The sequence below is a fragment of the Pogoniulus pusillus genome, chromosome Z (assembly GCF_015220805.1).
Source record: "Pogoniulus pusillus isolate bPogPus1 chromosome Z, bPogPus1.pri, whole genome shotgun sequence".
In the NCBI taxonomy this organism is placed as follows: Eukaryota; Metazoa; Chordata; class Aves; order Piciformes; family Lybiidae; genus Pogoniulus; species Pogoniulus pusillus.
The window spans coordinates 66,921,164-66,944,174 of NC_087309.1; the positions used below are offsets into that span (position 1 = coordinate 66,921,164).

At 43.8% G+C, this 23,011-nt stretch overlaps 1 protein-coding gene across 1 annotated transcript in view; it reads left to right on the forward strand.

Moving 5' to 3' along the window:
- TRPM6 (transient receptor potential cation channel subfamily M member 6) overlaps positions 1 to 16,103 on the forward strand; it is a 117,418-nt gene extending 101,315 nt beyond the window's left edge. The window contains exons 37-38 of the mRNA XM_064176336.1: positions 14,293 to 14,399; positions 15,842 to 16,103. Coding sequence (XP_064032406.1) covers positions 14,293 to 14,399; positions 15,842 to 15,963 — 229 coding nt within the window. The 3' untranslated portion in view covers positions 15,964 to 16,103. The remainder of the gene's footprint in view (positions 1 to 14,292; positions 14,400 to 15,841) is intronic.
- The last annotated feature ends 6,908 nt before the right edge of the window (positions 16,104 to 23,011 follow it).

Consider the following 23,011-nt stretch of genomic DNA (forward strand, 5'->3'; position numbering starts at 1 on the left):
TCTTCCTGGGATATCTCCCCTTTTTTCCAAAGGTGATACATAATCTTTTTTTATCTTTAATTACTTCAGCAGCTCCCTGCCCATCCACTCTGGCTGCCTCCCTTGTCAGCTCATCTTCTGGCTCAATGGCACAGCTGCTCCTGTGCCTTCAGGAGTTCTTTCTTGAAGTAGGTCCAACCTTCCTGGTCCCCTTTGTTTTTAAGGGCTGTTTCCCCACGAACTTTCTGAGTTAGTTTCTTAAATAGGCCAAAGTTCCCCAAGATCAAAGAATCCAAAATTTTTGGTGACACCAGCCTCTGAGCCACGTGTTAATCAAATACAATTTCCTATTCCTCTCTGCATTCCAACCTGCAACTAAGGGTATAGATGAAAAGACTACCTGTGCCCCTGATCCCTCAACTGCTTTTCCCAGTGCCTTGAAGTCCCTCTTGACAGCTTTTATCCCTCTGTTATCAACCTCATCATTTCCTGCCTGTGTAACTATCAAAGGATAGTAATAAGAGGGCTGCACTACAATAGGCAGCCTTCTGGTAACATCCTGTGGTGGTTTGGATGTACCCCACCCCCCCACACTTTTAGAAATACCCAGTTAGAGTCAGCCGGACTCTGGGAATAAAAATGAAGCTATTTATTTACAGCTAGCACAATATACAAGCAGATATTTACAGTATATACAGTTACATACAGAAATATACAAGGTAAAAGGTAATACAGAAGCACAACTCCCCTCTCAGAAACCTGAGTCCCCAGAAGGGGCTCTGAACCACCCCTGCACCTTCCCCCTGCCTCTCTCAACCTTACCCCAGTCCTAAGGAAGAATAGAAGTTCAGCCAAGAGGTTAAGAAGCAAAGGTGAGTGGAAGGTGAGGTTAGGGAGATGCAGCTCAGCCAGAGCCCGGCCAGAGAGTGCAGACAAAATGGCGAAAGTGTTATCTAATGTTTAAATTCTTCTTCAGCGAGACTCTGAGGGAAGGAGACATCACAATTGTTTTCCTTTCATAGCCTATCATCTAGTTCTTTTCACCAAAACATTCTAGCCTGCTTCAAACTGGCACACATCCCTGACCCGGGCCCCAGGAAGGCAGCAAAGCTCCTTGTCGTGGGGGTCTGGCTGGCACATGGGGCCCTCTGTTCCCTTCGGAGGGAGTGACCAATAACAAATGACCAATAACAATTACCCTCCTCTTTTTCTTTTGGGTACTCATTCTGATGTGAGGAGGGAACTGATTCACTTCAGTCACCTCCCCCCTCACCCAGCCAGTGATGCTTCTGCCTCCTCCAGAATCACCTCACCCTCAACCTCTAGTGCCTTATATCTGTTGTGCAAGGGCAACTGAGGAGATGAGGATGGCTGGAAGGTTTTTTCCTTGCCCCTTCTGACAGGCACCTGCGTCCATTCTCCCTTGTTTCTTGGTTCATCTCTTTCTGGTAAGGGGGACTGCAGAGCATGGTGCCATAGATCCAACTCTCTTTCAAATTCCCTTTCAGCCCTAAGCCTTGAAGCTAGCACAGCCCTTCAGTTCAGCCACTAGGTTAAGCAGACTATTAATCTGCTCACACCTAATGCAGCCATTGCCTCTTCCATCCTGTTTCCTGGATTTTAACAAAACATTTTTCAGGTACTGCTAGAGATGCATAGAAGTCTGGTTTACTGCTGTTCAAGTGGATTTTTTTAATCAATGGTAGCATGAGCTGTTGTGACAGTTTGGGTGTTACCCAACCCCCCCCAGCTTTGGAAATCACCCAGACTAGACTCAGCCAGCTCTGGAAATTTGAATGAAGCTTATATTTACAGCTTAGCAGGATATACAAGCAAATATGTACAGTATATACATTTATATACAGAAATATACAAGGTAAAAGGTAATACATGAACTCAACACTCCTCCCAGAAACCTGAGTCCCCAGGAGGGGCTCCCAACCTCCCTTCCACCTTCTCTCACCCCTCTCAACCTTACCCCAGTCCCAAGGAAGAATGGAGTTTCGGCCAGGGAGTTAGGAAGCAAAGTGGATTAATCAAAGAGACAGCAAAGAGACTAGAGAGAGAAATGCAGCTCAGAGCTCCCAGGCAGAAGAAGTACCTTATTTATGTTTTGATTCTTGTTCTTACACATCTGAGCAAGCCAATGAGTGAAGTAGACATCACCACTGTTTTCCTTTCACAGCCTGTAATCTAGTTCTTCTCACATTCTAGGTAGCTTCAAACTAGCACAGCTGTAAGTTATTACTGGAGACTGGCTCGTCATTGCCTATGTATGGCAACATGGCTTATCACATTTAAAATAAGAGTACATTTTATCTACATTATCTTGAAACATATGTTTACTAGTGTCCTTCTGGATTATTTTTGCTGTTAAATAAATCTGTCTTACTCACTAAAGTTTGATCATGCAGATCTTACTTTAATAACTTTTTGTTGGTTTATTTTTTGTCATCTGCAAAGCAGTCAAGCCTTAGTTAAAGAGCAGATGTTAATTATTCAATGCAAACTTGATTTTCTTATGTTCAAGGAAATCTTCAGAACAGCAGGTTGTGAAAATATATTGTTTTGATTCAGATATCTAAACGATAAGGCGGTGAAACCTTAGATGGATTCTTTAAGCAACAAACAGATACCCAGTTCTGAAAAATTATTTCTAAAATAATAACAATAACAATGGAAAAGCACCATCCCTGCTCTAATCTTAATTTGCTTACAAAAGAAACACTTCTGGCAGTAGAAAGACCTGCTTTCACTTTTAGGTAAGATACTTATGCAAAACTGCCTTCAAAGTTGCTTTGAGCTCACGTTCTCTTAGAAGCCTGGGTGAAAATAGATAGGACAGATTCAAATGTTACAGAATCACAGAAACATTCAGGGTGGAAAAGACCCTCAGGATCACCAAGTCAGTGGATAACCCTGCTCTGCAAGGTTCGCCCCTAAGCCATATTCTCAAGCACCTTTAAACACATTCAGGGTTGGTGACTCAACCACCTCTCTGGGCAGCCCATTCCAGTGTCTGATCACTCTTGCTGTGAAAAACAAATTTCTTATTGTCGCAGCTTGAGCCTGTTCCCTCTTGTTCTATCACTGTTTACCTGTGAGAAGAGACCAGCATCAACCCCTCCACAATGTTCTTTCAGATTCCTGTAGACAGCAATGAGGTCTTCCTTCAGCCTCCTCTTTTCAAACTAAACAGCCCCAGCTCCCTCAGTCACTCCTCATAACATTTATTCTCCAGGCCCCTCACCAGCTTCATTATCTTCCTCTCCACTCACTCCAGCACCTCAACATCTCTCTTGTAATAAGATGCCCAAAACTGAACACAATACTCGAGGTTTGGCCTCACCAGAGCTGAGTACAAGGGGACAATCACCTCCCTACTCCTGCTGGACACGGCTTTTCTAGTACAAGCCAGGACGCCACTGGCTTTTTTGGCCACCTGGGCACACTTCTCATGTTCAGCTGCTTCTCAATTAGAACCTGTGGGACCCATTCTGCTAGCCAGCTTTCCAGCCACACTTCCCCAAGCCTGTAGCATTGGGGTTGTTGTGACACAAGTGCAGGACTTGGCATTTTTTGAAGCTCATCCCATTAACACTGGCCCGTCACTCCACTCAAACCAAGTGCCTCTGTAGTGCCTCGCTACCCTCATGAGGATCAACACTGCCACCCAACTTGGTGTCATCTGCAATCTTAACTGATGTCACACTCTATGTCTTCATCAAGATCACCAATAAAGATGTTAAACAGAGGTGGTCCCAACATTGAGCCCTGGGGGACACCGCTTGTGACCACCTGCCAGCTGTATTTAACTCCATTGGCCACCACCCTTTGGCCCCTTTCATCCAGTAATGCTTTATCCAGCAGAGCTGTGCTTGTCCAAGCCATGAACAGTGGAGAACAATGTCAAAGACTTTTGGAAAGTGTAGGTAGACAATATCCACAGCCTTTCCATCATCCAGTACCCAGGTAATCTTGTCATAGAAGGAGATCAGGTTTGTCAGGCAAGACCTGGGTTTCCTAACCCCATGCTGTCTGAGCCTCATCCCCTGGTTATTTTCTATCTGAGGTGTAATGGTATGTGATATGACCTGCTCCATGACCTTCCCTGGCACCTGACAGACTGACAGGTCTATAGTTTCCCAGATCTTTCTTTCTTCCTTTCTTGTAGACAGGTGTCACATTTACTACCCTTCAGTCTGTTGGCACCTCCCCAGTAAGCCAGGACTTCAGGCATTCAGTGTATTTGTCAGTGACCTGGATGAGGGCATGGAGTGCAAGTTTACTGATGGCACTAAACTGAGTGGAGTGGCTAACAAACTAGAAGGCTGTGCTGCCATTGAGTGAGACCTGGACAGGCTGGAGAGTTGGAATAATTTTAATTAAATTTAACAAGGGCAAGTGTAGAGTCTTGCACCTGGGAAAGAACAACCCCAGGTATCAGTATAGGTTGGGGACTGAACTGTTGGAAGGCAGCAAAGGAGAAAAGGATCTGAGGGTTTTAGTAGATGGGAAGTTGACCATGAGCCAGCAATATGCTCTTGTGGCCAGGAGGGACAATGCCATTCTGGGGGGTAGTAAAAGTGGTGCAGCTAGTAGCTTAAGAGAGGGCCTCCTACCCCTCTACTCTGCCCTCATGAAGCCACATCTGGAATATTGTGTCCAGTTCTGGGCACCCCAGTTCAAGAAGGACGTAGAACTGTTTGAGAGAGTCCAGCACAGAGCCACAAAGATGATTAATGGAGTTGAACACCTCTCTTATGAGGAGAGACTGAGGGAGCTGGGGCTCTTTAGCTTGGAGAAGATAAGACTCAAGGGTGACCTCATTAATGTTTATAAATATGTAAAGGGTGAGTACCAAGAGGATGGAGGCAGTCTCTTTGCAGTGATGCTTGGTGACAGGACAAAGGGCAATGGGTGGAATTTGAGGCATAGGAAATTTAATGAAAACCTGAGGAGGAATTTTTTCACTGTGAGACTGACAGAACAGTGGAACAGGCTGCCCAGGGTGGTTGTGGAGTCTCCCTCTTGTAATGGAGAGGTAATTAATCAATGTGAGATGGTATTTTTTCAAAATTAATATTGCTTATTAATTTTGATATTCAAAACTCTCACCACCCCAACCACTAATTTTAATAGTAATTGGTTCTGTTGCAACAGTCATGGAAACATTATAGAGATGAAAACATAGGATCTAGAACATTTAAGAAATGACTAGCAAAAATATAAACACTAAACTCAAATGAACTGGAAGAGAAGGTTCTTGCAGTCAGTATACCACTTGTCTACTACATGGACATGGGAAGTGCCTTTCTGCTTATCACAGAAGGCAATTGGTGAATTACAAGGGGCTTTAAGTACTTACTCACAAAAATTATCTCCCAACTCATGGGGCTAGCTACAGCTTCAGACAGTACCCAAAACACATGCAGGGAGTTCTCTTGATGTCAGCTGCTGAGGCTCGTAATTCTTCCCATGTTTCACAGGATGCTGGGGAAAGGAAGCAGATGATCTCTGACCTTATCCTGGCCCCTCTGGATGATCTGTATCTCCCTCTTGGCAGGTGTAGGCAGGATGTCTTGCAGTATGCAGTCTTGATGCTATGTCATGCTGGCTATGCAGGCCTATTGCATGGAGGCATTTGGAGCCTGCTTGCTGCAGAAGGCAATGGCAGAATCACTGCCAGAAGCAGAGAGCATGATAAGCAGGAACAATGGCAGCAGCAAGCAGCAAGCAAGCACAAATGCAATGGCAGAGCACATTGTTTTACTTGCTCATCTCTTTTATTGATGTAGCCTGAGACTAATGGGCCTTTGGACACAGAATAGCCAATCAGAATGGCAGTTATCCAAGCTTGACCATACTAGGTGAAGCTATAGACTTACTCTATCCAAATTTGGGAAAACATATGCCCTGCATGAGGCAGGCACAAGCCAAGTGTGTGTATCTTGTTTACCACAGGATGTAAACAGGAGTAAAAGAAGTCTGGGCAAGCCAGGGTCCTTAGTGGCTCCAGGTTCTTTGTCCTCTTTCCCACAGTTGCTTCTCCCCAAAACAAAAGGAGGGAGAGCAGAAGAGCGTGTCTGGACAGCCAGGACATGTATAAGCCTTTTTGGCCTGTTAGGGCCTACCACAACACCTCTCTAGAGATATTCAAAACCTGCTTAGATGCATTCCTGTGTGATCTGGTATAGGTGATCGTGCTCGGTCAGGAGAGTTGGACTGGATGATCTTTAAAGGTCTCTTCCAGCCCATGACATTCTATGATTCTGTAAATAATGGGGAGTGGCTTAGGGAGCACATCTGGCAACTCTTCAGCGCCTCTGAGTGTAGCCCATTCAGCCCCATAGACTTGTGTGCATTTAAGTGGTGCAGTAGATCACTGACCAATTCCTCGTTTATTGTGATGACTTCATTCTCATTCCCCTCACAGTTCGTGATGTTGGGTGTCCAGAGAACTGCTGGTTCCAGTGCTCAAGACTGAGGCAAGGTAGCCATTGAGCACCTCAGCCTTCTCCTTGTCCTTAGTTTCTCTCTGGATGCAATAAAGGATGGAGATTTTCCTCAGTCTTCCTTTTGTTGTTAATGAATTTATAGGAACATTTCTTATTATCCTTAACAGCTGTAGCTAGTTTGAGCTCTAGCTTTGCTTTGGCTCTCCTAATCTTCTCCCTGCATAGCTTCATTGTATTTTTCTAGTGCTTGTGAGAGGCCTGTCCCCTCTTCCAAAGGCCGTAGACTCTCCTTTTGTTCTTGAGGTCCAACCAGAGGTCCCTATTCAGACGGGCTGGATGCCTTCCAAATGATTCATTCTTTGGCACACAAGGACAGCCTACACCTGTGCCTTTCAGACTTACCTCTTGAAGTATGCCCAGCCTTCCTGGACTCCTGCATCCTTCAGGGTGGCCTCCCAAGGGACTTTGCCAATCAGTCTCCTGAACAGGCCAACGTTTGCCTTCTGGAAGTTCAAGGTGGCAGTTTTACTAACCCCTCTCCTTGTTTCCCCAAGGATAGAGAACTCAATCATCTCATGACCACTGAGCCACAGTCTCCAAGCTTTTCTTCCCTGACAAGTTCTTCCCTGTTCATAAGAAGTAGGGCCAGGAGGACACCTTCCCTGGTTGGCTTCCTCACCAGTTTTGTCAGGAACACTCCATGAACTTCCAGGACTGTTCTCCCTGCTGTATTGTGTTTCCAGCAGGCATCTGGGAAGCTGAAGTCTCCCACGAGAACAAGGAGTAATGATTATGAGACCTCTCTCAACTGCTTATAAAAAATTCATCTACCTCTTCATACTGATTGGGTGGTCTATAACAGATTCCCACCATGATATCACTCCTGCTGGCCTTACACATGATTCTTATGCATAAAAACTCAACCTTATCATCATGTTCATTAATCTGTAAGGTTTCATATGTCTCCCTAACATAGAGGGACACTCCACCACCTCTTCTTCTTTGCTTATCCCTTCTGAAAAGCGGTTACCCGTCTATTGCAGCACTCCAGTTGTGGGAACCATCCCACCATGTTTCTGTGATGACTGCTATATCATAGTTTCCTTGTAGCACACTAGCCTTCAGCTCTTCCTGCTTGTTACTCATGCTGTGTGTATTTGTCTATAAACATTTCAGGGAAGGAGCTGAGTACATAATTTTTAGTCTTGAGTAGGGGTAGACCTTCTGGTTATCTAAGATGCCAAGGCACTGCTCCACAATTGTTGGGCTACTACTCCCAGGATTCTTGGTGGCAGGGTCAGCTGCATTCCCATCTCCCTTTAAAACTAGTTTAAAGCTATGTCAATGAACCCAGCCAAATCATGTGCAAGGATTCTTTTCCCCTTATAGGACAGATGAACTCCACCTATCACCAGTAAACCTGGTGCCAGGAGAACTTTTCCTGTGGTCAAAAAACCCAGAGTTCTGTTGATGGTACCCATGTCTAAACCATCTTTCCTTTGATATCTCTTCCTGTCACTAGAGAGATAGAGGAGAACACCACTTATGCTCCCAAGGCATCAAGTAATCTCCCCAGAGCCCTGGAGTATTTTTAAATTGCTTTTGTGCTCCTATCTATTACCTCATCACTCCCAGTCTGCATAACCAGCAGCAGGTAATAGTCTGATGGCTGCATCAGATTTGGGAGTCTTAGAAATGTCTCTAACCTGTGCTCCAGGCAGGCATCAGGTCTTCCTGTGGGATGGATCAGGCCTGCAAATCAGGCCCTTAGTTGCCCTTAAAAAGGGAATCTCCTACTACTGCCATCTTTCTTTTTTTCTTGTTTGCAGTACTCCTAAGTCACAGGACTGGCTGACAAGTCCTGAGTATCTGCATGCACGGACATTCACCTCCTTCCTCATTCATCTGGCCCACTGTTTCAAGAGGTCCATTCCTGCTGTGTGTGGGCAACTGGGAAGGCTGAGTGGGATTGGGAGGGGACTTCCCTGCTGCTTATGCCTCATTGCAGAGGGACCTACCTCCATTTCCTCCTATCTCTTGGGTCTCTTTCTGGGTTATAAGAGGACATGGGTTCCCCTACTTCTTTTGCCACCCACAGCTTCTGTCTGGCCTCAGGTGTGGCAGAGCTGAGCTCCACAAATCTTCTCTTCACATTCCTTCAAAATCCTTTGCTGTGCAGCTTCTTCCTTCAGCTCAGCTACCAGGCTGAGCACATCATGCACCTGTTCACATCTGAAATAGGTGTCCTCCACTGCAAGTGCCAGGCTCTGGCACTCTCCATAGCCAGGGGTCTCGACACTTGCATGTCTGTGCAGAACCTCTGTGCCCTAGCGCTACTTACTAGTAAATTATTTGTTTTGCTTCTTTAATTCCATAGATTCAGTAGCTAATGCCATTATGTCATTATCTTATAATGAGTCTTTTCTTTCATTCATCCTTCTGCCTTGAAATGGACTTTGTAATGGCAAAAAGTGACCTCCAGCTGTGTGGTAGTGCACTATTTTACATACAGTTTGGAAGTGTAGCGGAGGGGGTTCTCTATGCCTAAGCCTATTTGGTGGAGGTGAGAAATTAATTTGAGGCAATATAAATTTTATATAAAATTATAATTTATTAAAGTTAATATTTATGAACTCTCACCACTCTCAACCACTGTGTATTAATATTTAGTTCTGTGCAAGATTATGAAAACAATTTAGGATAGAATATATACAGGGATTCGGTTAATAATTAGCAAACATTCAAACTATAAATAGAGAGAGGAGTTTCCCCTTTGGCTTAGTGCCACTTGGGAGCTTATGCTATTAGCCCAGCAGAGGGGCTGAAACTCTTTCTGCTCTAAGGCAGAGGTAACTTATATTGCAGAGGAATTAAATCTTTACTTATAAGTGTTACTATTAATTATTAATCACCCTTCGGGGTTGTGTCACAGCCTGTGCCCAGTGTCCAGACTTCACGGGATCTGTCTGTGGACTCTTTGAGGCTGGAATCTTCCCGGCTTGAGGGGAAATGATAAATCTTCCCAGTCTCTGGGATAATAGGCTTTCTAACCTTTGTTCCCCTGTCGTGGGATGATCTCTGCCTCAATGCTGCTGTCTTCTTCTGGATACTGTGTCCAGGGATTATCAGCTTGGCAGGATTACAGGAACAGGAGAAGAATGTCTGTGCTGGCTCTGGCACTATTCCTTCACGGGTTCAGGCCGTGTGTGTGTGTGTGCAGACAATCCAGAAGTCTGCTTCCTGGTTCTCTCCAGGCAATAAGCAGTGGGCATGCAAAGTGTGCTAGGCTGCTGGGAGTCTGAGCTCCGTAGATAAAGCGAGACAGCTTGCAAATGTGCACAGCTGATGCTGGTTTAGGAGGCTATCGGATCCTTATATATGTATGTGCAGGCTTAAATGAGCTCTGCATCTAAGGTACGCAGACAGGTTAGCTGTGAAAATCAAAGCATGAGACCTGTGCCTCTGAGCATCGAAGCTATGCAGTGGCTTCCAAGTGTGTAAGTATGAGCGGCTGAGCACTTCAGGTGAAGGTCAGAACTGTGTCTGAGCCTTGCAGGTGAGTCAGACTGCTGAGCTGAACAGAACGCATGGTTCTCCTGTGCACCCACCTTTATGGACTGTGGGCCGAGATTAATGTGCCCTTTGGCCACCAGAGTGACCAATCAGGTTGTCAGTTAGCCAAACCTTACCATAATAGGCAGGAGGGTCTTGCCTGGACTCTCCCAAAGATGGGGATCACATGGCTTTGCCCCAGGGATACACGAGTTGTGTGTGTGTGTTACACAACTTGTTTACAGTCAGGGGTCCTGGCAGAAAAACGTGTCCAGGCACGTAGGGGCATAAAGAAGCCTCTGTTCGGGCCTACAGGCCCTCCATGACAGGAAGGTGTTCGGAAAGTGTGCTTTGTCCTGTGACATCTCAGCTAGATCCTGAGCTGATGTAAATAAGTGTAAGTTCATGGATATTTACCATCCATTGAAGATCCAGCCATGTGCACTATGTAGGATGTATGCAAGGATAAAATTAATATTTCATGAATAATATTAATAAAAATATTTCCTTTGAAAGCAGAAGTAATCAAGGTACAGGAGCAAGCTCATGACACAGCACAGTTACTGCAGACTGCCATACCACCCAAATTCTGGGAAGAATTGCCTCATAAACAGAACTCTGGGTGCTCTACTTAGTGTGTATTGGTTGCCAAATCCACAACAAATGATGTGTGGGTAAAGCTTTCACAGACACTAGATACAGAGTGTCTGCAGTGCATACTCAGACATAAGGAAAATAGTGGGCTGAGTTACAAGTTAGAAAGAAACAAAGGCATTCTGAGTGAGGTTGGAAAAACAGTGCTCTTTTTTAGACATGAAAAGGAGGTCCCTTCCAACCCCTGATATCCTGTGATCCTGTGATCCTACTCCCTTTGAAACCTCTCAAGACAGTGAGGAGATGAAGGTTTTTGTGAAGAATAGAGACTCTGTCCTCTGAAGCTGCTCATTAGCATGTGTTTTGAAGAGCAGATTTATTCAGTTCTACCCAGGTATGCAATTCCAGCCAAACAATTTATAGTTGCATTGCTGTCATTAGATAGAATCATAGAATCATAGAATCATAGAATCAACCAGGTTGGAAGAGACCTCCAAGATCATCCAGTCCAAACTATCACCCTGCCCTATCCAATCAACTAGACCATGGCACTAAGTGCCTCATCCAGTCTTCTCTTGAAGACCCCCAGGGATGGTGCCTCCACCACCTCCCCGGGCAGCCCATTCCAATGGCAAATCACTCTCTCTGTGAAGAACTTCTTCCTAACATCCAGCCTATACCTACCCTGTCACAACTTGAGACTGTGTCCCCTTGTTCTATTGCTGGTTACCTGGGAGAAGAGGCCAACCCCCACCTGGCTACAATGCCCCTTCAGGTAGTTGTAGACAGTAATAAGATCACCCCTGAGCCTCCTCTTCTCCAGGCTAAACAGGCCCAGCTCCCTCAACCTCTCCTCATAGGATTTGTGCTTCAGGCCCCTCACCAGCTTCGTTGCCCTTCTCTGGACATGTTCCAGCACCTCAACATCCTTCTTGAATTGAGGGGCCCAGAACTGGACACAGTACTCAAGGTGTGGTCTGACCAGTGCTGAGTACAGGGGAAGAATAACCTCCCTTGACCTACTGGCCACACTGTTCCTGATGCAGGCCAGGATGCCATTGGCTCTCTTGGCCACCTGGGCACACTGCAGGCTCATCTTCAGCTTACTGTCTATCAGTACCCCCAGGTCCCTTTCCTCCTGACTGCTCTCCAGCCACTCAGTCCCCAGCCTATAGCATGAAACTACTGTTTCTGTACTGTAGAAGCCTGCACAACTGAAACAGGTGGGCTGGAAACTACCTTCCATCAGTAAAGCCCTGTATATGTCATATTGTCTGCTTTAACCTTTTGTAGCTCTGGACCATAAGGAGTACTGTTTGCATTGTCACAGTCTGTTTTGCCTACCTGCTGTTTATGGCCAGTCTGGCACAACCTGATAGGCATTTTTGGAGCAGAAATATTAGGTAATGTTTTTTACAAAGAAAGGAACATTATCACAGTATCACAGTATCATCAGGGTTGGAAGAGACCTCACAGATCATCAAGTCCAACCCTTTACCACAGAACTCAAGGCTAGACCATGGCACCAAGTGCCACGTCCAATCCTGCCTTGAACAGCCCCAGGGACGGCGACTCCACCACCTCCCCAGGCAGCCCATTCCAGTGTCCAATGACTCTCTCAGTGAAGAACTTTCTCCTCACCTCGAGCCTAAATCTCCCCTGGTGCAGCCTGAGGCTATGTCCTCTCATTCTGGTGCTGGCCACCTGAGAGAAGAGAGCAACCTCCTCCTGGCCACAACCACCCCTCAGTGTCCATTAGCTCACATTAATGCACTTCCTTGGTAAATTGGAAAGCTGGGCTTTCGGGTCCTTGGAGACAAAACTGAAACATTTTTTAGGATTAGAAGAAGAAGAAGAAGAAGAAGAAGAAGAAGAAAGAATTAATCTGGTTCTTCTGCACCAGGTCATTCTTTCCTATGCAAGTATCTTAGGGACAATTTTTAAGGTCTTCCAAAGATGACCTTAAAAGCTTCCCAGAACATCTGTTTTCCATAGTTTGCTGTTGTCACTATGTGAAATATTTTTCCTGATTTCCTTATTGAAACTTTCACTTTCTAGTCCTGTCTACTGATGACAGAGGCAAAAAAAATAACATTACAAGCTCAGAGACAGTCACCAGCTTCTAATTTATTTACCTAATATTTTCATGTATGTAGTGTTTTCTGGACTGCTGGTCATTCTTGTTATGCTCCCGATCTATCCTCATTATTCTTGAAATGTTTTTCCAAAATTTAATTGTGACATTCCTCTTAAACCGTTGCCAGTGCTGGGCAGAGAAGAAGGCTTACTTCATATATGTTGCAGACAGTGTTCCTGTTTATCGTCTGTCTTGTCCTATTTACTGCACGTTTCATGGAGTAACAGTTAGATTGGAGGAAGTATCAGAGTGGTTCTGTTGCCTTGCAGTTAGTGACTATCTTCTCAACTTTTATGCCTGCCCAAGCAAGTATTTTGCTGTTCTTCTGTTTTACCAGATTATACCAAGGGTTGGAAATGGCTATACAGCATCGTGGTATTTAAAGTGTGCATATGGCATTTAAATAATATTTAACTTCTTGCATTGTTTGGTGTACTAATTTGCAGTAAAGGCTGATTAAACGAATCTGTCAGGTGATCCTGAAGACAAATAGTCTTTAGTGTCTGCCAGAAATTGGAGAAGTACTAAGTTTTCTGTAGTAGTCATTGCTTTTCTCCTGTGTGAAAGGGCAGAGTGCCTTATTTGAAAACTCTTTTCTTTAAAGACAGTATATTGTGTTAATTTGGATTACAGATAGATTTGAGAGAGTTAAAATCTTTTTCCGTAAGTTCTCTGAGCTGTGATTGATTTCAGATTTTAAAATGTGTTGTCTTTACTCTGCATACCATAAAAATAAAATGCTAGTATTCATAAAGTTTCTTTGGAAGCATTTATTGTGTGCTGTTCTGTGATACCTGGAATGTCAGTTAAATTGTTGAGAATAATTTTGGAACAATATTAAAATTGATTAACACTGATCTTTCAAACTGCTTGAACAATCTCTTATATGGTACTTAAGGTGCATGTGTGGATATAGCCTGTTTCTATTTGTATTTGTGTCAGCTTCATTCAGAATATGCAATGAACGTCTAGTAACACTGCTGAATTGGACAGCATGCAGACATGTGAAAATGAATGTAGGATGACTCCAGTAAATTTCAGTGCTATGCTGTGGCTTGGGGGTGTTTTCGTTTGTTTGTTTGTTTCCTCTGCATATTGATATGACTAGGGTTCAACTTGCCTTTGGCTTTTTTGTTCTTAAAGTAAAAGCAAACTCTTGCTAACTCTGGTTTGTCCCATCAAAACTGGAACCAAACTATTTGTTTGATGAGAATGAGCAATGGCTGCTGCAAAGTCACTCAGATTCTGGCATGTTGTCTGAATGTCACTATGTCTGAATTTCCATAGAGCGTTTTGGTAGCAGCTGCTAGATCTATCTGTCTCCCATTAGAGCCTTTCTATGTTGTAGCCAGAAAAAAGTTTGTGTAGAGTATATTCAGGCTAGTTACCAAAACTGGCAGTTTTTTTTGTCCCAGAGCTAAGGAACCTATGATGTATGCTAAGCTTTGACTATGGCAAGTAGTACCATGGACTAACTTTTCTCTGATTTAAAAAATTGAAAATGTCATCAGCTTCCTCCCCTACACTTGCTTTATTTTGAGTTAAGTGCTTATTTAATAATATTTCTTTTAGATCTGGAAAGATGGTATTTGGACCAGCGAACCTAGGAGAAGATGCAATAAGAAACTTTGTCACAAAACATCGTTGTAACTCTTGCTGCAGGAGGCTGAAACTTCCTGGTATGAAAAATAAAGATTAATTTTTAATCTATGTATAACTTTTTATGTGCAAGAAAGTAAAGGTCTAGGTGTGCTATAAATACAAGTGCTATAAGTACAAGAAATCTTGTTGAGCTGGAAGATTATGGCAGGCACTATCATTCTGTGCAAAGGTAGATATGAGAACATTGATGTTATACCTTGTTCTTTCCCCCAGCAGCCATTTAATGATTGCAGCCTATCAACCTGATGTTGGCATTCAACACAAAAACTTGTACTCATTAAACTGTTTCCTTTGCTTTGCAAAGTGGTAGCTCATTTTTTCCGGTGTCATTAGCACAGATAACATGAGCAATGCTTTTTAAAATTAGAGAGTAGCAATCTAAAATTTTGCTGTACATTAGCTGGGGAAAATCTCACAGGACGTTCCCTGACTCTGAGATAAAGTGCTACACACTACAGTGATTTTTTCTGCTTAATTGGATTGCCTGTTGTTTGTGTTGGATTTGATAGAATATGCTTCTGTTTGATGTGGGGCAGATTTAAAAGATTCAAAACCAAAACAGATTGTTATTTTGGATGAATTTCCACCCATCTATTCCTTTTTCCCTAAGGGAAACCTCTGTCATAGAATCATAGAATCATTTTGTTTGGAAAAGACCTTTAAGATCAGTGAGTCCAGTCATTATCTAACTCTACCAAGACTGGTGCTAAATCGTGTCCCTTAGCACCACAGCTGTGCACCTTTTAAACACCTCCAGGGATGGTGATTCAACGACTTCCTTGGGAAGCTTATTCTAGTATTTGATAACCGTTTGAGTAAAGAAATTGATATCAAGTATAAACCTCCACTGGTACAACTTAAGACCATTTCCTCTCATCCTGTCATTTGTTACTAGGGAGAAAAGACCAACCCTCAGTTCTCTACAACCTACTTTCAGGTAGTTGCAGAGAGCAGTGCGGTCCCCCCTCAGCCTCTTTTTCTCCAGCCTAAACCCTAGTTCCCTCAACTGCCTCCTGTAAGACTTGTTCTTCAGAGCCTTCACCAGCTGTGTTGCCCTTCTCTGGGCTCTCTCCAGTACTTTAATGTCTTTCTTGTAATGAGAGTCCCGAACTTGTAGTGAAGATGCCTTTCCTTGCAGTTCCTACATGGAGTAATAATTGCTCTTTTCTTCTGAAACAGTAGGGCTAGTTTTGATTGTGTCTGTGGCAGCTAGAAATAATAAAGGGGGAAAGAGCTGAATGAATACAGTCAGGGAAGGTTCATTCATATCAGCTCACACCACTTTGAGTCTTTCCAAGGGCTCTTACCCTCTGGCTCTGATTTGTCCCGCTGCTGATGTTCTTCCTTCTGGAAACAGCTAACTGACTGCCACCAGTGGCTGGGCTGGACACTGCCTGGGGTGTGTGTGCTTTTCAAACACTTACTTGGCTGCATCATTGAATTTATTTTCTTGCCATAGATTTGCGACGAAGTGACTACACACTGGGAAGGGTCAGTCCAGCCTTTAAAATCGAAATGGAGACAAGCACCAGAGGAGCTGACAATACAGATGAGCTTTCGGAGTATGACACGCAGCTATGAAATAGTGGCTGTGAGCAGAGCCCATGTGTTTACGTGCCTGAAAACGTGCCCTGTATCAGAGACATGGGTTGGTCTGAAAGAACTAAATGCAAGTGACTGACTGCAGCATCTGCCTTTGACAGCCTCTGTAGGCAAGAAATAAACCACATTACCTTTATTCACTCTCCTTCCATGCTCTTGTGCTGGTCTTTCTCATACAGTTCAGTGAATGACAGGAGCAGGTCACTTCCTAGCTATAGAAACTGTCACATCCGTGCTTGTTTTTAAAAAACAAAACAAAACTTTGGTTTATGTCAATTATGGTTCCACACTCTGTTTTCTTAAGAAAATCACTGCAACAAGTGTATTTCCAAAGGAGACTGATTCAGTGGTTCTCTCTGCTCTTTAGTGAGTGACTTGAATGTACACACACGTGAAATTGATTAATTTTCAGAGTCAGAGCCCACTAAGCTGTATGCTCACTTGCTTTTGGGCATAGGAGGCTCCCAGGAAATTGCAGAAATGCTACTTTTTTTCTCTGTTTTTGATTTTGATGCAGAGACAAAACCAGAATGTATAGATAGTGAAGCAGTGATTTATACAGTAGTCACTTATATAGCAGGTAGACTGAAAAATGTTATGGGAGCTTCACTCTAGTGTTTTTTTCACATGTTAAGAACTAGCTGAACAACGAATGGTTAGATTATTATAGGCTTTTCTGATTTTTGGGGATGATGAAATCTGTGAACTTGAATTTAAAAAAAATTTAAAAATCCAACTTTTAACCAGGACCTTCTTTAAAAACTTTCAAAGTTGCAACTGGAAACAAAGATTTTAGAAGTCACAAATAATTGTGTGTTCTGTCTGGTGCTTAACTTCTGTTGTCAGTGTAAGGCTGCACGTAGTACTTTCACGTAACAGTGGTACAATTACAAGTATGCTTTTGCAGCACCTGCATCTGTTTTTGTTTATGTCATCTGATTTCAAAAGGTCACAAAACAGAAATATAATGTGCCATATAGTTGTTGTTTTTTTTTTTTTTTAATAAAGAGTGAAATCAAGCACTTGGCAGAAATATTTCTAATACACGAAGTGTTGTATCACAGATCACAGCTATCATTATACTTTGTACTTTTGTAGCGAGGAGAATTATCACACAATGAAGTGTAAGTCAGCAGAAAAATTGATACTTGATTAAGAAACAAGATCATATTTCCACAACAGCTGCTAGTAAATGTTAATGTGTAAGGAGGATATTTGTTGTGGTTCATCATTCATTGGGTATATTCAGAAAGTGCCTGTGTACACAATAGGAATTCAGTACTGCCATCAGTTTTTGTGTTGATTATGTTATTGATGATGGCGTTGAAGTAATCACCTCATTATGATCATCTGAGGTGCATTCAGTTCCTGAGAGCATGTTGAAGAGATTGTTCTAAGGTTTTGTCTTTTAAAAAGGTTTTTATAAAGTTATTTTGGTGGAAAACATCCACTCTTCTCCTATTAGATTTTACTGTTCATTTTGCAAAAAACGTAATTCCCTTTGCTTTTTTTTGGAAACAATTAAACATATTGGAAGGCTTGGCATGTCTGTGAAAGAGATTTTGTAATTGCATCTCTACATAATGATTTTGATCCCTTTACTGGTAAAGCGGTAGTTATGCTTCCAGTGGTTATAATCTTAAAACTTGGCTTCAGGGAGATATGTCCTTGCATGTGTACAGGTATACTTTCAAAGTGGAACTTACTCTAAGGTATCTCTAACTATTGGTATGCCTTTAAATACACTTAAGTTTAACGACACATAAATGTATCTTTAAAGCCAAAGGCAATTTTAAGTTATGCCCAGATTCTGTTGTTTTTACTTATTCATTGCCATAAATTCTAAATGCATATACACTGGACACACACACAAAAAACATGAACTCTGCACCAGGCTGAGCCTGAGCTCCTTTTACTTCTTTTTAACTTTTGAAGATGTGCACAAGTTACACTTAGATGAGGTTTACTTGACAATCCTCCTGCTGCCTTCAGAACTGAGTGCCTTCTGCATTCATAGCAATAATTATGGGAATTCTTACAATATACAGCTCAGTGTAGATTCATCTAATTCCTTTTTGTTAATATTCAATATGGCACATTCTACCTTCTTTCCAAATCTGGGATCCTTGCAAGATACTAATCTGCGTTGTTGAAATATAGCAGATATTAAAATACTTGATATTTAGTTTTGATCATTATAGTAATGTGGTGAAACAAGAAAAGGAGATATTCAAAGCTATTCCACTATATATTATTGCTTTCAATGTTTGCTTTTGTTTAAAAGCCCATACAGGATTTCATTTTATACTTATGGTGAATTCACAAAAAAAAAAACCAAACCCACCAAAAAACCAAAAAACAAAACAAAACAAAAAAACCCCAGCAAACCAACCAGGAAAGACAGAAAGTAAATAAAGGTCCTGATTACATTGCTCAAATAAGTCAGACAGTAAAGTTAAGGGGGAAAAAATATTTATAAACTCACTTTTTAATATGAGCTTAAAAGAAGCATACTTAAGAATTTGGCTGAGGCTACTTAAAGTAAACTATGTTTCTGGCAGGTACTGCACTGGAGATGTAGCTTAAACATGAAATATGAAAAATATTCAGAAACTGCAAACTTCGTTCTCAGGAAGGGTTTTTTTTTTTTTCATAGTTGTGCATTTGTTGTTAGTACAATAAACACAGGGGATAATATATGTGTATTTTGTAGAAATGGGTTTGTAATTCTTGTAGTTTTGTCAATCTGTTTCATTCTGCTTCAATATAATAAAAGCACATTTTCAAAATGTTTCTGTCCTTGATGTGTGTAGAAAGAAATAATATGTTTTCAAGCACTCAGGGAAACAGGTGAGAAAGTAAGATGCAGAACATAATGCAGTTCTTTTTATTTCTAATCTGAAGATGATAATTAGTTATTAATTCTGTAGTTATGTGTTTTCCAGCTCTTGTTTTAATGGTGTAGCGGCATTAGTTTCTGTTCTTATGGTCGGTATGCTTGCAGAAAGAAATTTCTTCATCTGCTTGTATGTAAAAAATTCTCTTTGCAAAAGCAGAATGTAGATACTTTATTAGGTATTTTATTTATTAGATATTTACTAGATGTTGAATAGCCTCTATTTTTTTTATTTGAGCTGAGATGCATGCTCAGTTCTCAGAAACCTTGATAGTTAGTAAACAAAACCAACATTACATACTTAAGAAAAATAAATATTCTCACCTTATTATGATAGGCTATTTTTTTAAAAACTCTAATTCTAGATCTGTGTTGCAGAGAGCAGGAATACGTGGCCGAGTCGGGAATTTATCAAAAATAGATATTTTTTATTTTCCAAAAAAAAACCCCGCCCCCACAACTATATATACAAAGATTAATTTCGTTTAATAAGCAGATTCAGTTGCATGAGAATTAATCTACAAGGATACCATCAATAATCTGACTATATTGGAAGTCAGAAGTTGGAAAAGGCATCGGCTATTAATTAATAGCGGTTTCTTACTAAATTAAGCTAAGCCAAATAACTCACTCAGGCTGGCTCGTGCGGTCTGTGTTCCTCCTCCAGTAGCTGCAGGTGAATCGTTAAGGGTCGTTAGGCACACAAAGGTGTCAGTAGGAAAGTGAATTCCTGAAGGTCTCTGCAGTCCAGCCGAGGGGAGTGTGTGAGCTCAGGCAGACACATACGTCCAGGCACGGGCAGAATCCAAAGCGGGAACCCCAAAGGCGGGAAGACCCCCAATATTTATAACCTTCACTAGACAAAGGGCAGAGTTACCACACCTTAGGCGTGAAAGCGCACGGCCAATCCCAGCCTGGCTCCAGCGTGGGAACTCACGGGTCAGTCGCCCCCCCCTTCACGGGGCAGTCCTCCCCCCCTTCACGGCTGCAGGGCAGGCGAGGGGGGGGGGGGGGAAACCAGGCGGCTTTTCCCCTTTCCCCCCGAAGTCTGGGCAGGAGAGGAATTTAGGGGTACAGGACTCCAGGACATCCCACCCCGGTGGTAATGAGCATCTTTGTCTAGAACTTGAGTGATAGGTGATCCCCTTTCAATTTAGTAACCTATTAATATATATATATATAGCTTAGCCTTTTCCAACATTAACAATATATAACACATTGATCGCCCCAACAATATTTAACAATACTTAACAAGGCTTAACAATAGCCCCAAACAGTATTAAATAAAGCTACACAGTCAATTGAAGATTGCTCTGTTCCTGGTAGAGCAACCAAGTTCATGGCAGAGCCTTGGATGCTCTGAGTCCATGGCTGGAGGTCACAGTCCATGGGTCCTGATGCCATCATCCACTGGCCACCCCGGTGATATGACTCCATCTCTCGTGTAGCTGGCTCTCCCTTTCCCAGGTGCTGGTCAGATGGTCAGGAACTGGTCCTCTGCCTCAACCTTAACCTGTAAGGAGACAAGACCTTGTCCTGGAGTCCTGTACCCCTAAATTCCTCTCCTGCCCGGACTTCGGGGGGGAAGGGGAAAAGCCGCCTGGTTTCCCCCCCCCCTCGCCTGCCCTGCAGCCGAGAAGGGGGCGGGGACTGCCCCGTGAGTTCCCGCGCTGGAGCCGGGCTGGGATTGGCCGTGCGCTTTCGCGCCTAAAGTGTGGTAACTCTGCCCTTTGTCTAGCGAAGGGTATAAATATTGGGGGTCTTCCCGCCTTTGGGGTTCCCGCTTTGGATTTTGCGTGTGCCTGGACGAGTTCGCTCACTCTCCTGTGCCTGCACTGCAGAGAGACCAAAGGACTTGCCTTGGTGTTAGGCACACCTTTGTCTGCCTAACGACCCTTAACGACTCTTAACGACTCCTGTAGCCGCTGGAGGAGGAAGACCGACTGCACGAGCCAGCCTGAGTGAGTTATTTGGCTTAGCTTAATTTAGTAAGAAACCGCTATTAATTAATAGCAGACTCCTTTTCCAAAAACTGACTTCCAAATATATATAGTCAGATTATTAATGGTATCCTCGTAGAATTCTCATGCAACTGAACCTGTTTATCAAACGAAATTAATCTTTGCATATATAGTTGTGGGGGCGGGTTTTGTAAAAATAAAAAATATCTATTTTTGATAAATTCTCGACTCGGCCACGAATTATTACTGCCCTCCGCAACATTATGGCGCAGTGTATGCTGGGTAGTTCAATCATAGAATTTCTACAAGAAAAGGGATGCCTAATCACAGGTCTTGATTTAATTTGGGCTCAGAAAAATTGTAAAAATCCGGAGAAAATCCTGGAGAAATTAGCTGAGCGCTCAGACCCTGTGATTTCTGAGTCTCCAACGGAGCATTTCTCTGTTGTTCTGGGGTCAGTCGTGACCCAGACTCTGGCCGAATTTGAAAATTATGAAAAAAGAATTCAGGCCTTGGAAAAGGATTTATTAGCCGAAAAAGCTAAATGCCAAAGTATCTGGGAAAGCATGCTGGCGCAGACAAAGAGCCTGACCGCGGCACTGACTGCCCAGATGAAAGAAAGGCTTGTAACGCCTGCAGACACCACCTCTTCGGTCTCCGTGTCTGAATTTGAATGGAGTGATTCGCGGGAATCAGGGAGAAAGGCAGAGAATGCCCCGAGGGGCTCTTTGGGGGAGAGGAGTTCCCCGAAACCAGGCACAAAAGACTCTGCCAGAGACTCAGAGAATTCCTCTGCACATGCCTCTGCGCGGCAGAAAGCCTCAAAGCCACGCAGAAAGCGCAGGTCCCGACCGGACTCCCCCGTAGACAGCGGTGAAGAGAGCTCCGGTGAGGAGGGCGCCGCGGTGCACAAGCACGTGTTGCCTGTGATCAGGACTGAGTCCGTGAAGGGCAGGAAAGGCGGTGCAGGGACCACCGTGATCAAAAAACAGTTTACAGATGCACAGCTCAGTGACTTACAAGTCAAATATGCGAGAGATCCTGGGGACTCAGTCGCTGACTATGTGTATCGAGTGTCCCGAGCCGGTGGGGACCGGGTCCTTCTAGACTCGCAGGAAGCTGCTGGAGACTGGGGGGACGATGTGTTCCTGACACGTGAACCCGAGGGGACACACAGCCTCACCGCCCGGATAGCCTACTGGGCAAGCAGTGTCCGTCCAGCCTACCGGGGGGAGCCGACGGAACTAAAGGTCACCAGCTCCTCTGAGCTCATCACTGCTCTCCGCAGACTTGCCTGTGTCCAGGCTATCTATGATAAGGGACATTATGATTGCCCATTTTATGCCCCTGTGGACCCGGAGAGACTGCACCCTATTATGAAGGGTTTGCCAGCAACTCTGCAAATCCAACTAATGAAGAATGTTGAGAAAATTGAACGTGTGCTTGGAGAAAATGCAGAGAACGATGGTGCTAAAGAGCATGTAATGACTTGGGCTGAACTGTTAACTGACTTGAATGCCCACGGGCTGCAGTTTGGGTTTGGGTCTCCTGAAGGAAAAGGGGCTGGGGAGAGACAGTCTCGTGCTTCTCCCCCAGAAAATCCCAGGACTCTGCGCAGGCAGGTCCGGCCAGTGCAGGACTGCCCCCCCAGGGGGACCGGTCCTTCAGGCTTCTCCCCGAGGGAAAGGGGCAGAGACCAACAGAGTGACTGGAGACCCAGAGAAAAGAACAGCTGGTATAGACAAGCCCTGACTTTAGGGGTACCAAAGACTGTTTTAAGGCAGCTGGCAGACTGGCAGCTGAAGGATCTAGTGCGGTGCCTTCAGAAATCGGCTGCAAAATCCAGAGGCAGCCGTGAGAAACCCAGGGCCAGCGACAGCGGCTCGCCCAGCGGTGGCTCCGGGAGCGGCACGCCCAGACGCGGCAGCCCCCCCGCGACTGTTTCAGCTGCTTCTCCGGGTAGGAAGGTTAACTCTTCCTTGCCTTCCCGGCAGGAGTCAAAAAACTAAATGAGGCGGTGACTGCGTCAGGCCTCTGTCACCGCTTTGTAAACATCTGTCAATGGTCTGACAACGATGAGCCCTTTATCCTAATCCCCACTGGACCCGGTAGAACGGCCGTAAAATTCCTAATTGACACAGGTGCTCAAATTAGTGTTTTAAACTTAGAA